At 38.8% G+C, this 14,887-nt stretch overlaps 1 protein-coding gene and 1 long non-coding RNA gene across 4 annotated transcripts; one reads left to right on the top strand and one right to left on the bottom strand.

Annotated features, from left to right (window-relative positions):
• Positions 1-2,360: 2,360 nt before the first annotated feature.
• LOC130167023 (uncharacterized) lies at positions 2,361-8,398 on the top strand. Of its 2 annotated transcripts, XR_008827219.1 has the most exons (4): positions 2,361-2,830; positions 3,261-3,323; positions 5,714-5,803; positions 8,269-8,354. It is a non-coding gene; the product is annotated as an uncharacterized LOC130167023 (long non-coding RNA). The 2 variants fall into 2 exon arrangements; XR_008827218.1 differs by lacking the exon at positions 5,714-5,803 and having other exon boundaries at positions 2,367-2,830; positions 8,269-8,398.
• ankrd49 (ankyrin repeat domain 49) lies at positions 7,953-14,316 on the bottom strand. 2 transcript variants are annotated; one of them, XM_056372938.1, is made up of 3 exons: positions 14,249-14,316; positions 12,547-12,782; positions 7,953-8,697 (listed from the first exon to the last, which is right to left on the bottom strand). In XM_056372938.1, exons 2-3 carry the CDS (start codon positions 12,775-12,777, stop codon positions 8,221-8,223), a joined length of 708 nt encoding a protein of 235 aa, XP_056228913.1. In that variant the 5' UTR covers positions 12,778-12,782; positions 14,249-14,316; the 3' UTR covers positions 7,953-8,220. The 2 variants fall into 2 exon arrangements, with proteins under 2 accessions (XP_056228913.1, XP_056228914.1); XM_056372939.1 differs by having other exon boundaries at positions 12,547-12,779; positions 14,249-14,270.
• Positions 14,317-14,887: the final 571 nt, after the last annotated feature.

The following is a 14,887-nucleotide window of genomic DNA, read 5'->3' on the forward strand; positions in this document are numbered from 1 at the left end:
GAGTTGGTTATCTGGTTGCTAGGCGCACGCATGCACGCACACAGGTCCGAAGCTGCCGTTGCCATGGCAATGTGAAAATTTGCCCAGAATTTGGCTTCTACATGGCTTCAAACAACTGCAAATTATGAGAAAACCGTTACTTCTTTTCATAAACCGAAAAGACCGTGCCAGACACTGAAGCCAGAAGTTTCTACAGTCTCTATTTTATTCAGATATTCCTTAAAATGAGTGAGTAAGCTCAGTGCGAAGACAGAGTGAGATTCTTTTGAAAAAAAAAGACGATTACATTAGGTGTCAATGAGAGTGCGACAGGTATTGCTGCCGGACTCGGCACCCCCGTTTAAATTTTGTGCAGACCCTGCCTGTCAAAGTTACATTTTATGAATCCCAACAACTATGTCTACATTTTCAGAAAGAATTATTTGTCTCCTTTTTACGGTTTGGCCGCGAGCTCGAGTTAAAAATAAAAATAAAGGTTATTTTTTACTACTTCACGCACTCTAGCCAACTGACGCTTTCACTCTAACTTTGAAGAAAAAGTGATTTGCACTCCTCCTTTGAGTGCTCACAGTTTGAAAAGTTTACATGTTATGTAACAACAGTTCCTGTCTTTTTGAGAGAGCAGAAGTTTTCCTCCGTTTTATAGTTTGAATCACATTTCTACATGCAGGTATGAGAGAGCTGGGTGACTCAGAAAAAAGGTGCAATTTTGTAGAAAAAAGGTGGGTTTCTAAAGAAAATTCCAATGCATTTCTAATGCATTATTTATTCCCAGTTTTTTGGGAATAACTTTCGGGAAAAATTGGAATTTTAACACCAAAAGTCATAGCACCCCTTGCGGGATCAAGACGCACGTTTTGATGTATATATTACCGGGGTTTTCTCAAAGCTGCGGGACAAGTTACGCGCCGAAATTTGGCGGAAGAATAATAAACCCGAAACAGAAGATTAATAGATGCCTCGGAGCTGAGCACCCGTGGCACTAATAATAAGCAACAACCTAAAGGCATATATATATACATATATATATATATGTATACACTGTTGCTCATAAAGTTGGAATAAAATTTTTTTTTACCTCTTTCCATGAAATGATTGTGACAATGTGATTTATTTCATTTCACCTGAGTAATTGGGACACATAATGTAATCATTGCACCTGGTCAAAAGTGATTACTGATGCATTTAAACAGGGATAAACAGAGGATTGTGTCTCAAAACAAAATTATTCCAACTCTATGGGCAACATAAAGACTGTTCCGTGACTTCTGTCATGGTGATTGCCTGGATGCAATGAAAAGCGATGGACATTTCAGTGAGGACTATAATACAAGGCAGACACATTGTTGTTTACATAAACTAGTTCTAATGATGCCTACGCTGTCTCTAAGCCTTCTAAGTGATTATATTGTGATTACTATTTTTTTTAATTGGCTGAAAAGCAACAAAGACTACTTTTAAAGTATTTACGAGACATTTACGCTGCCACTCTTCTCCAGTTATTGACCTAAGCAAAATCAAAGGCCAGGAAGAAAGCTGTGTTTTAAAAAGAAATGGTTGTCTCACTCAGATTATGTTTCTACATGCACTAAGTGACACAGAATAAACTGAAGAATGACAAAAGCTGAAATAATTATGTGTCGAGAAGAAAGGAATAAAAATAAGACACTGGCTCTACTCCTGAACTCCTCCTGCGCGTCTGTAGGATGTGGTGTCCTTACAGTGCCAGGAGCTGCAGGTGACAAACCCGACGATGTGATCAAGTCTGAACTAGAATAAGGATTCATTTGTGATGGGTAAGGGAGTGGGTGAATGTTTTGGTACTGAATCAGTTGCTGCCTCACTGATTAAATGTTAAACCCTTCATCAACCATTTTCTCACAAAAATAAATAATTGCATAAATACACCTAATCATTGCCTCATCTAACATACATGTTGCAGCTGAGTTGGTGCGCTGGCTGAGGGTGCGTGCAATGGGTGATGGCGCCTTTCCAGTCAGCATGAAGATCTTAAAACAGTTTTTAACTGGTTTTACCTGCTTTTATATAGACACATTAAATGTGCTTGAATGTGTTTTTACTGTGTATATGCTTATTTGATGTTCGGTGTCTGTTATCTGTTGTTTGAGTCATGAGGCTATGCTTTCACTGGATCATAGTTTTAAATGGTTGTACCCTTGTTGCACTAATCAAGATTTTTGTAATAGTAATGGAAACTAGAAAAGCACTCAGTATAGCATCATACAAATAAGAAAGATATGATGTAAATAGTTAAATAAGTAGTTAAAATAACCGTTCTAAACAATACGGGCAACAAACTTTAGTAAACTAAAGTATCTGTAGTTTCTCTGATTGGTTTTTGCAGGTATCAGTCTGTGTCACCTGTGGTAATTGACCAGAGGTGTGGCAGAGGGCGGGGTGGAAACAAACGGAACTACATAGAGGAGACAGGGGAGCGAGAGAGACGCAGAGCAGGAGAAATACCGACAAAACACTAGGTCAAAACAGCTGTTGAAAGTGTGTGTAAACAGAAGAAAGGTGGACAGCCATGGCCTTGCACAATCACGGTTGATTCGAGTAAGACGTTGCAGGAGTGTGTCTGTGCTAAGCTGAAGGCGGCGTGTCGCTGGACCAGAGGACGCCATTGCTGATCGGGCAGGACTCTCGTAGTGTGTCGGTGCTCTGCTCAGGTTTACTAGTTGCAAGGTCAGAGGACCATCGCTGATCGGAAAAAGCGGTTGTTGTGCATCCTGAGGAAAACTCCGTTGCCGCTGCCATCTAACTTCTCTCATCGGAGTTGGACCCTTCCTCAAGGACTGCCGCCAAAACGGTGAGTTGAACTTTGTGTTTTGCCCTGCTGAAAATAAGGATGTTGTCGGCACACGGGCCTGCAACGTTTTTGTTTTGTGTGTGTGTGCGCGTGTGGGCTGTGGAGTTTTATTAAGTATTTGATGTATTTATTAATTTGCTAATTTTGGAAAAGGTAATTTTGTTTAATATTATTTTGTAGGTTATTGGTTGTTATTTTAAAGTGGTCTAATTAGTCTGAATTTGGGTTTTGATTCATCTCAATAGTATAGGTTAATATTGTTTATATACTCCTAAAAATATTGACAATAAATATCTGTTCCTTTTCATTGTAAAGAGTTGTCTGGGATCAGTTATTTAAAACATAGACTAACCGAAGTGAATATATGTATTGCTAAGATTGACATGTTATGTAATCATTAGTAGAGCATTTATCAATTCACTCAAAACAGGTAACCCTTCGTGATTGCTACCTTAAGAAATCGAACCCAAACACCCCATCATTCCAGCCTAAGGTGAGTGAAGACACTTACGCACATTACAGAGTGTAACGGTGCTACACATTATTTATAAGTCCTGGATCCAACCCTTTAATCACATCTGCCCTAAAATTGAATGGCCTCTTCCATGGCTCATGCTCCATCCCTCCAACAAGTGTGGTGCAAATTGGCTCAGTACTTTTTCCTGCTGACAAACAAACAAACAAACAAACAAGCAAACAGGCATTGGTGAAAACATGACCTCCTTGGCTGAGACATAATAATGACTTGTGTGTAATGTGAAAGGAATCGTTCATTCTATAGTTATGAACCTTCATGTTATTGTCCCGCAACTCTGAAGTCCCCTCTCCACACCGCAGAGAGCATCTTTCAGCTGGTTTTACAGCCTGCAACTTTACCATTTAGTTTCACTCTTATCAGCATTGTTTCTGGATGCAGAAAAAAAACAAAACTAGTTCAACAACTTACCGCGTATGGTCATTGTGCGAAATTGAATACAGCCGTGGAATCAAGGTGTCCTATTTTCAATCTGCCTGGTATCAGCTGGTTTCAGCTCTTTATCTGTTTGCTTCTCTCCCACTCTCTATGCTGACATATACAGTATTTTAATACAGCCTAATTTCCAATGAAGCTGTTCTTATTTACATGTTTTTCTGTTTCTTTTGTTGGCCAATGGAACAAAGTTTGAAATAGTGACTAACACGGCCCATTAAGACTACATGTTAATTTCCAAGCCATTTCCAAGCTCCTACGCTGCTGCTGCTAAAATCTTCATCTTATAACCGTGACGTCATTTGACAAAATCACCAAACACATAAATTAACGACAAAGACTGTACTGCGATTTTGGGTATAGGTACTTGTAAAATTATTACTCAGGGAGAAAGTTAGAAGTGACAGTATATGATTTATGTCTTACAGAGCGAACAGCCTCCATCTGGGCAAGAAACTGCTGCTTAGTCTCACTGCCACTCATTGAACAGTGTAGACGTGAGAGGCAGCACTGGCGACTTTTGAAAAAGGTCTCTAAATCTAGTAACAAATGCTCAAGATTAACATAAATCAACAGTAATTCCACCATTAACCCTAAAACCAAGTCTTAACCCTCAAACAGCCCTTTGAAGATGTGAGGACTTTCATCATCTTCACAGACAAAATGTCCTCACTCTCAAGAGTCAAATTGGTCCTCACAAAGAGCACACATACACACACACACTGTATACCTTAATCATGATTTTGAGCGGTCACTTTACAGTACCAGCCTCTATGCAGTTAGTCTCCACAAAACTAGGGATGCAGATTTAACTGATTATCTGACCCACTACTGCACTGGAGATGGAGGGAAAAGAACTACTGCTACTTGCTGCAAAACGTTGCTAGATTTACACCCAAAGGGACATATATGCACTATGACTCTCAAGGCATGTCAATAGGCTGTCAAACCTATTAGTTTTGAAATATTTTTCTGCAAGAGCACAAGGAAAAAGACAATCAGCAACATTGTTAGAGCTGACTTTGAAGCTTGCATATGTTGATCAGAGAATAACTGTCTTCTATCAGTGCATTTGGATTGTGGATTAAGTATAAACACTACAAAATACTGTTTTCAGAAAGCTGGGGACAGTTCTTACATTCATATATTTGCATGTCCTCCAAGCAGAGATGTGTGAAAGAGAAGAAGACTTAAAGTTACCTGTCTCCTCATCGCTTGGAGCTATGGACTCTTCTGGGATGCAGATGCCTTTGAATCTATATCTAATCCAGTTTAATCATTCTGGAACCACTCTTATTACATTACACTAGACATTAGACGATGACACATAAAGGTGGAATAAACATCTAATTTAATTGCAGGTGGGTCAAAACTCCATAGTCTGAGTTGAAATTTGTCCAAAACCTGATAATCTATTCTGTATGACCCCAGGTCATCCACCTGCAGGCTGACTCTCCTCTCTGAATTGTGAACTATATAGCAAAGGCCAAAGGCACAAATCAAACTAACCAGGTGACAAGAACTTCTCTCTCTCTCTCTGTAACTTTTCACTTAAACTGGCTAAAAACTTGTTGGCTGTTGTTACTGAAGTAATCAAATTACAAAGTCACTATACTGAACTCCACTCTGTTTACATAACATTGCACACTATACTGTATACTGAGACCTTTCCTCTTCTTTTTCTATATATTGTGTGTGTTATCCACTAAGTATGTTGAGCTATTTCATTTCATTTTTTATTGTCATCTGTTGTGTTTATTTTTCTATTATAGATATTGAACTGTTTTATTGATTTCGATATTTGTTGTGTTGTTGCATGTGCTTTATAATGCCCTTTGAAGCCTTACAACCCAGTGTCATTTTATGTTCTGATGTAAGTTCCCTTCTTAAATACAATGAAATTACATTTTTAGTCTGCGGCTGCACAGCAAGCGCTTTCTGCAAATATGACTTTGGCATTAGCTCTGAGAGAGAAGAATGGGGTGCATGAAACTCCACTGGAGGTAAGAGTTTCCCTGCAGGTAGGAATGTTTTTATTTTGTGTTTCCATCACCTAAGGTTAGATATTTGAGCCTGACATTTGTTTTCACATTTAACAACAAAAAAAAAAAAGCCTTGTTTTCTGAAGTTGTTATTCTGTCCTTGCACTCAGTATTAGCTGCTGGCTGACACTGCTCACTGATATTAATTTAATCTTGCAGGCTAGGATTACTCGCATTACTTTACATTTTGATTTGACAGGAGTCACGATAAACAGCTCAGAATCACCATGTCCATGCAAAAGAGTGACTTAAAAAACCCTCAAATACAGGGTATTATCTTTGCCTTTGCTCTAGGATTTTCACGTACAGGCTGCATGTCTTGTGACTATGTGATTGATGACAGCAGAAACAAAACATTGAATGGGTTTACTTGAAGTGCTGTCCTCTCTCCTCTCTGCACAAGTATAAGTCATGAAATACCAGTACTTCACACTACATCTATTCAGATCAAGCTGTCCTTGGACCAGCACCACCCTGCAGTGCTGTCGTTTAAAAGTACATCTCACTGGAAAAAAAAAAAAGTGGATGGATGATGAAAATCAGCAGTTTACAGACACTTGGTGACCAAGTGTCCTTGTTGCTATGAATAAACAAATTAATAGAATCTCTCTGACTAAACGGAACACTGTAGGAGGTTTCCAATTACAGGAAAAGACATGATCATGACATGGCATTGCTCAACACTGTATTTTGACATCAAAATGTGTGAGTTTTTCTGAGTGTGTGGACAAGAGACGACACTATGACTTGATGTCATAGGAACCTGTTTCCAAACCACATAATTTCCTCAAGGTCAAAAAGATAATTTTTTTTTTTTATGCAGAAGCGTTTAGTTGATTAATCAATTTGTTGATCAACAGAAAATTAATCGGCAACTATTACATTGTTTTTACAGGGAAAATAAGCCAATATTTGAAGGCTCCAGCTTCAAATATACTAAATGTGGATTTTATGAAGTGAATGAGTGTTGGATGAATGAAATGGAAAAAAAGGCACTGAAAGGCATCACTTTGACATCTGCAAAAAGCGATAGATCTCCATTATTTTCAGATGAACCAAGTAATTAGTAAAACAGTTGCAATTAATGTTGAAATAATCATTGTATAAGAACACAACAGATTTCTGTTGAGAAGGAAAATCGAGAGATTATCATTTTGTTTGATTGATATTAAAACATGACACCTGACAGTTTAATGAGACGCTACATCCACAGTGACAGAAGCTTTACAGAGCTATTAAAAACCTCAGCTATAACTCTGTAATTAAGAAAATTTGTACTTCATTAATGTAAAAAAAAAAATGTTGCTTTCAGAGTCATCTGAGATTCTCTAAGTGATTATTTTCTAATCTCACCTTGAAGATAAGCTTTGTGAAACAAGGGCTGCTTTTATAGATTATCCTGAACTGATTTTGTTCTTGCAAAACTGTTATTTTATTCACTCTATCTGTATCATTCAGTGACTATATTTTGGGTTCATCTAAGGTTTAAATGTGGGCTGACTTTCCACAGCAAAGTTATATTTTGCAGTGGCATTTACACCAGTCCTCCACATATTTCAAATTCAAGGTACAGTACACGCAGTACCTTGTTACGGTGTAACAGTAAGTTTTAACACACACCCCTCAGCAGAGGACAGAACAGCTGCTTGCAATGACTCTCAACGATTTCTGCAACAAAACACAATTTATTGTATTCAAAACACCAATGTGTGATTATGCTTGAATACTTACCTTGTTCCATTCATCTAAGGATCATGGCAGTTTACTCCAACAGGGTCAGTAGTCGATGAAATATCACTTAACGTAAAATCTGTGAAGCCTTCACAAGAGGTGAAAGCTGCTTCAGGTGTGTAGCTGCATTTGTTCCTCTGCCTTAAGTGGCTCATTGGAATAAAGAGGGCTCTTTTATAGACGTGTATGAAGAGGTTGCAAATAGGTGCTAAATACAGAATATAATGGTGATACCTTACGCGAAAAATAAATGAAAACTCAGGCAAGTCTATTTTGAGAAAGAACATTGAAGTAGTTAATTATTAAATCTATACCACACAACAGTTGAGAAGAAAAACAGGTGTACAGCAGATTTTCAAAGATCAATGATGCAAGACAATGTAACTACAGCGTTCATTTATTATGATGACTAAGGACTTCAACACAACTTAGATTTTTAAGCAGAAATACAATAGATTTGCTGGCTTCAGCTTCTTAATTGTAAAGATTTTTGGTTGGACCAAAAAATTACATTTTATAGGTGATACAATCAAACTTATAAATGGAGGATTATACGATAATGACATAGCTGTGGCCCTAATGTATCTGCTGTCCAGACTGATAAAATAAATGTGAGAATTGATTTGCACTTTTGTGCATGATTTTGTTCATGACACTGCTACCACATTGACACAGTCCTCTACCATCTCAAACAGGAAGTGATGGGGACCACTACGTCGGGCCACCTCACTAGCCGTCTCCATGCTGCTGCTGTGGAGCCCCGGCTTCAGGTGTCGCTGAGAGAGGAGCAGCTCTAAGGTGTGTGCGGAGTCTGTTTTTGTGGAGCTGGTGTGGGAAGCAGCCAGGTGTAGGGGTGTGAGCCCACCGTTGGTCTGGGCGTTCAGTTCAGCTCCATGCTGCAGGAGGAAACTCACCACAGTGACGCGGCTCCAGCGGCAGGCGCTGTGAAGGGGCGTCCAGCCGTCGATGGTGCGGGGGTTAACTTTGGAGCCGGCAGTGAGTAAAGCAGACACAACATCAACATGGCCGCTGTATGCTGCACGGTGCAGTGGAGTGTAACCATCCTCATCACAGCAGTGCACCAGCAAAGGATCAGCGGTTAACAACCTATGGACTGTTGAAAGCTGGAGGAAAACCACAGATATGCTCAGGGTTACGAAATTACAAACTTACTACTTGAAGAGGTCATGCAATTGGAGTTGTTATTCAACACTCTGACAATTTTAATCCTGTTCGAGCCATTCATGTGGGTAATTTTTACGTCGCTGTAAATTAAAAATTCAAGACTGCATTATCTTCTATTCTGAGGAATTCTGTGGTTTCCCACTCATGCTTATTCTGTGTGAGTACACACATCAGTATTTTTAGAGAGCAAAATCTCCATCTGTAGGAAAACTGCACTGAAGACACTGTTAAGCCTGACCATCTCAGAGGGAGGCAAGCCTGAATCCTTGTTGGAAATATTAAAAAGTTAAAAAAAAAAAGGTCAAACTATTAAACAAGAGAATGCCAGTTAAATAATTAAACAAGTAATCGATCGTCAAAAAAGTGAGCAGGGGCGTCCCTCTCTATCTTGGAGAATCTCTTGAAGATTCATCTCTACTGAGAGCAACTCCTCGCCTAATACCCCTAACACCATGTCTAATTAGCACTTACTATTCACTGCACTTCTTTAACTGATCTCTCAGTCAGTCAGTAATGTACGGCATGTCAACAGGTGTTAGCAGTAATGAATAGGTCAAAGTGTGACAATAAAAGAGCAGAAGACTGCCAATGGGTTTTGCACAAAAAATGAAGGTTTCATAACATAACAAAAACCTAATCGGTGAATGTATTTTGAAGGAAACACATTCAACATGTTTGTAATGTAATGCTTTAAAGATATAACAAGGGTGTTTTGGTGAGAAATGTTCAATTTAAACAAATCAATCTTCCCTAGAATTACAGACATAACAAGTAAAAAATACTATTTAGTTCAGCTTATCCTAAAGGAGTTTTTTAAATCGAAAACAACTGGACTAGGTTATTTGTCTGGGAAGACGTTTCACATCTCATCCAAGAGGCTTCATCAGTTCGTGTACGCATCTGACCAGGCTAGGACTGGTCCTACTTTCTGGTGTGGAGACCCAGGTATTTAACCTCTTGTGGGCGTTCACAAGGATGATGATGTCACTAGTTCCCTTTTGTGCTCCAAGTGTCAACGACAGTCGTTTGCATGACTGTCGTTGGTGGAAAATTGGTTTCGACTTCGTTAGTGCTCTATCGTGTTATAACGACAGTCGTTGGAGTCACTCGCCACTTGTGAACAGTTGTTATTCTTGGAGGCTAGATTGTTGAGTCTCCTGGGAAGGGATGAAAGGGCAGCATTGTAAATTGGAGATAGGTGGTGTCTGAGACCTCCTCCCCTGTTGAGGGATGGTTTCTCTATTTTTACATAGATGGCCTCTTTTACTCCTCTTTCGAACCAACTGTCCTCTCTGTCTAGGATGTGGACATTGCTGTCCTCAAAGGAGTGGGCTTTCTCCTTGAGATGTAAATGGACAGCAGAGTCCAAGCCTGAGGAGTTAGCTCTCCTGTGTTGGGCCATGCGTTTATGCAGTGGTTGTTTCGTTTCTCCAATGTAGAGGTCATTGCATTCCTCGTTACACCGGACTGCATACACCAGATTGCTTTTGCGGGTGTGTGGTGTTCTGTCTTTGGGGTGTACCAACCTCTGTCTGAGTGTGTTGCTGGGTTTGAAATACACAGGGATACGGTGTTTGTTGAAGATCCTCCTGAGTTTTTCTGATACTCCAGACACATATGGAATGACTATGTTGTTTCTCTTGTTTAGTTTTTCTTTCTCAACCACTTTGCTGGTTTTCTTTCTGGAAGTAGCTGCAGTTTTCACAAAGGTCCAGCTAGGGTAACCACAAGTTGCGAGGGCAATCCTCAGGTGCTTGTGTTCTGCCCCTTGGGCCTGTGAGCTGGTGGGCACGTTATCAGCTCTGTGTTGCAGGGTTCTGATCACACCAAGCTTGTGTTCCAGAGGGTGGTGTGAGTCGAAAAGTAGATATTGGTCTGTGTGTGTGTGGGTTTTCTGTATACCCCAATGTGGAGGCTCCTGTCCTTTTCCATATGGACGTCACAATCTAAGAAAGGCAAACTATTGTCCTTGGCATCCTCTCTGGTGAACTTGATGTTTTTGTCCACTGAGTTAATGTGTTCGGTAAAAGCTTGCACCTCTTTGGTTTTGATTTTGTTAGCTTAAAAAAAATTAGGTTGATTTTTTTTTTTTTTTTTTTTCCCTAAACCATGTGAAGAATAACTATCCACAGGGTGCATTATTTATTATATTTTTTATGTTAGTTGCACTGAACTTTCAGGGTGAATAAAATGTGTTTGCTTTTTTTTGTCAAATGTTCTGTTTATTTATTGCGTCGTGGTATGCAAAGTCACATGGCTTTTCCATTCCTCAGTCTAATTTCTGCATTTATTTACAACTAAATGTTGACTTTGCTGCATGGGACAGGGTTTTATTTGTGGTTTCTTCTGCTCTAAAGGTTCGAAATTTATTTTGATTTAATATCATTACATGGCCATCTTTGAAAGTTTTCTCTTGGATGTTTACGAAATTGGCACTATACTCCTAAAGTATTGTGAGAAGGCTATGGATGTAATACAGGATGCTTCTGCTGTGCATAAAAGCAGCTTTTGTTACACTTTGATATTCTTCATGTAAATCTACAGAAAACAAAAACAGTAGGTTTTTTGACCTAGTAATTGGACAGCAAGACTACAAGGAGCAGTTCTGCGTACTTTATACCTAATCAGCATTCATAGCAGCCAGTCTCTCACAGACACATTTATTATACTCTAATAGCTCTTTATTAGATACAATTAACTGATATCAAAAAAGCAGGCACACAAGTAAAATCCAAATTACTTACAGTATCACATAATAATTGCATGTGGTTACACACTCTCGTGCTTTTCGGTGTGAGTGAGGCAGGGATGAGGGCTGCGCTGTATATCCTTGTGAATGGGGAGCTCACCTGTCAGTACAACCACCATCTTCACACAATACGTTATGTCAAGATACAACTTTGATCAGTGGTAGAAGCATATGTTCCAATTCTCTGCAAAATGCTTGAGCAAAATTATTATTCTTTGGCCAGTCCATACTACTGTTAATTTTGTCAACTATTTTGAGGGTTTATTCTTGGTCTTAGTCCTGAGATAAAACATCCATGTTAGTCTCAGTCATATTTAGTCAACCCCACCCTTCTTAATTTTAGTTTAAAAACTTAAAAATTGTCATGACATTAAAGGCTGGAAGGCCTAAATGCTGAAATTATTTAAACGGCTTAAGTGATTACTACTTGCATTCCTCCGACCTCCAGACCTGACAAATAAATACTCCCCCCTCGCAATTAAAATTATCAGCTTCCTCTATAATTAGTAATTTATTTATTTTTTTAAACAATCAGATTAACTTCTTCTTGGCATGGCAGTTAAGCTGTTAGTACAGTTAGAAGGTCCCGCATTCACCAGTGCTTTCTCTGTGTCTGTGAGGTTACATGTTTATTCTTTGTGTGTTTCCTCCAAGCTCAAAAGAAATGCTGTATGAACTGTATGAAGACTGTATGAAGATCTGTGGGTAGCATCATATTTCCCTCCACACTCTAGATCATTCCCGCCAAGTGGTCATAAACTATGATGCTGAATCTGTTACTTGGCTTTACTAATGATCTTTTATGCATTCATTAACAATAAATATAGGCTGTTTTTCAGAGACAATGAGCTGTAGTTTCATGGCAGTATGTGCTCATGGAAAGCTAGTGGCAATGTCAGCAAAGAGAGTGGAAGATCGGGGCTACTTGAGAATAATGCACTGCATGGGTTAACCCTGTGGCAGTCATCTCAACCTCCGACCCAATTTATCCCCTGCTTAGCACTGCCGCAGCAAAACAAGTAAAGTTTTGGTCACTTACGCGATTGTTTTCCGCTGCCCACAATATGAGCTCTGCTGGTTTGTCTTTGAGAGTTTCCTCCTTTTCTAGATACCACTCCTCGCTGTGGTCCTCCTCCTCCTCCTCCTCCTCCTCTTCTTCCTCCTCCTCATTATTCTTGCTACCGGACCACAGGCTGCTGGCCCCACGGGGGATCAAATGTCCATGTGTGTTCAGAAGCTCAAGCTGATTAAAATCTTCAGGAAACTCCATCACTGCTGTTTTTAATCAGAGAATGCAAGATATATAAAGACAAAAAGAAATCGGACAGATATACGGACTTAACTCATGAAGAAGAAATACACACACACACACACACACACACACTATTTCAATTTCCTGATTAATATTCTATGTCTAGTGTATTTAAAAAAATTAAAAGATTACTTTGTTTCTGAGAATAGTGATGGGAATTTTTCATAGGTTTCTGACATATTATTGACCAAATGATTAATAAAAAAAACAAAAACAAAAATGCAGATCAATAGAAAAAGCACACTTGCAACTGTAGATTTTGCCCTGACCTTTAACATTTTTTTTTTCTATTTTGCATTGTACAAACAAACAAACAAAAACTGTTGTTAGGTGGAATGATAAGCATGATGAGCATACCAGCATATTTTTTCCAATCCATTTACATCAATAAAGGACAAATTAGAAACACCTCTCAGTATAATGAGTTAAACAGCACCACATACCACATCTTCCAAACTGATCATTAAGTTGAATCAACAAATATATTAACCAGTCTCAACATAAGGGGGATATGTTTTATTGCAAAGCTGTTGTCATAGTAATGGTGGTGTAGCTACTTTTAGTTTTAGCTAGCTGCTAGCCTCAGTTTGTGTGAGAGAGAGATAATTTTGTCTAAGAGAAAGTTAATTGGCGATGTTTGCAAACCCTGAGAGCTCGTTTTAAAACACTTGCTTATCTCTAAAATAAACAGCATTCAGTCCACAGAATGATTTAAAAAAAGGAGAGAAGAAAGATTTTCACTCCTTTCCAATCCTGCCTGTATAGTAAACAGAATTGCAACTGTGGAAACTTGTTAAAAATCCTTTACATTGTTCAGCGGGAGAAATACTATTTCATCCAGACGGTTGAAAAGTGTTCAGAAAACAGCGTCAGAACAGCGGTAAGTGTTTTTAAACAACTTTGTTGAGTTTTTGTGGATCGTACGTTAATTATCTTGACATGAATAGACGTGAATGTACGCTAATCACACACTGTATACAACGATTTTTATTTAGATAGTCCTGCTATCTCTGATGTTGATACATGATGACACTTTACGGGACGATATTTGCTTAATAGTTAAATACACCTGACTGTTAATGTAGTTGTAAGTATGGTTGAATTCACAAAACTGATTCAGCCACTTTTCCATCTAATGTCCAACGCTTCCATGCCTTAAGTTTACATTGCCGTTATAGAACGCCCAAGGTTCTATGTTTGAATTTTACATTGATGTTCCATTCTGCCCAACGTTCTGTGAAATTACATGTAGCCTAGCTGTTGAGGCTAACACTTGGTTAGCATTTCTCGTATCAGAACCGCATCTATTCTCACTCAGTCAGGAGATTTAAACAAAGTGCTAATAGCCTAATAGTCCTTATAATCCCCAATAGCATCTCTGTCATTTAACGACTTAAAGGAATAAAACATAACATAGTTTTACCCTCACCTTCCAGTTTTGCCGGTTCAAAACAAACCACGGACTACTGTAGCAAAGACAAGTGGGATACGTAGTTGTTTTCCAGGTTAGCTTCAGTGAGATTTACTATCAAAAGACTCGACTACCCATAAGTGCTCGCAGCTTCTTTTTCTTCTTCGTTGGCTTAAATTCTAGTGATCTAGACGCTGTATCCGCCTGTTTCTGCTACCTGCCATCCATCATTTGCATTGAACGAAAGCTAAACGATGCCTGGAAGAAAATCACATCACTTCTAAATATAGAGTAAGCTATATGAACATGCTGGAGTTTTTATGTCAGTATATCAATTAAAACACTTTTGCTAAGAGTGTACAGAGTGTAGATGGAGACTTCTATTAACTCAATGTAATGATTTAAATGACACACCTCGACATTGGTGTAAAGTAAAAACACTGCATTTCCCATCATTAAAGTGGTCCTAAGGAGATTTGTATGGAGAGTTAATCCTATAGGAGAGCTCCACCACAACAACAAAAAAACAAACAAATGACACAGGCTCAGGCTTTAATCAGACAACATTATGCTACATTAGTAGAAAATGAACTCAGTTTGACAGAACCAGCCTGGCATTTTTGTAAATAGGAAAAATAAATTTCATAATAACCCCTG

Source organism: Seriola aureovittata, chromosome 3 (genome assembly GCF_021018895.1).
Source record: "Seriola aureovittata isolate HTS-2021-v1 ecotype China chromosome 3, ASM2101889v1, whole genome shotgun sequence".
Taxonomy (NCBI): Eukaryota; Metazoa; Chordata; class Actinopteri; order Carangiformes; family Carangidae; genus Seriola; species Seriola aureovittata.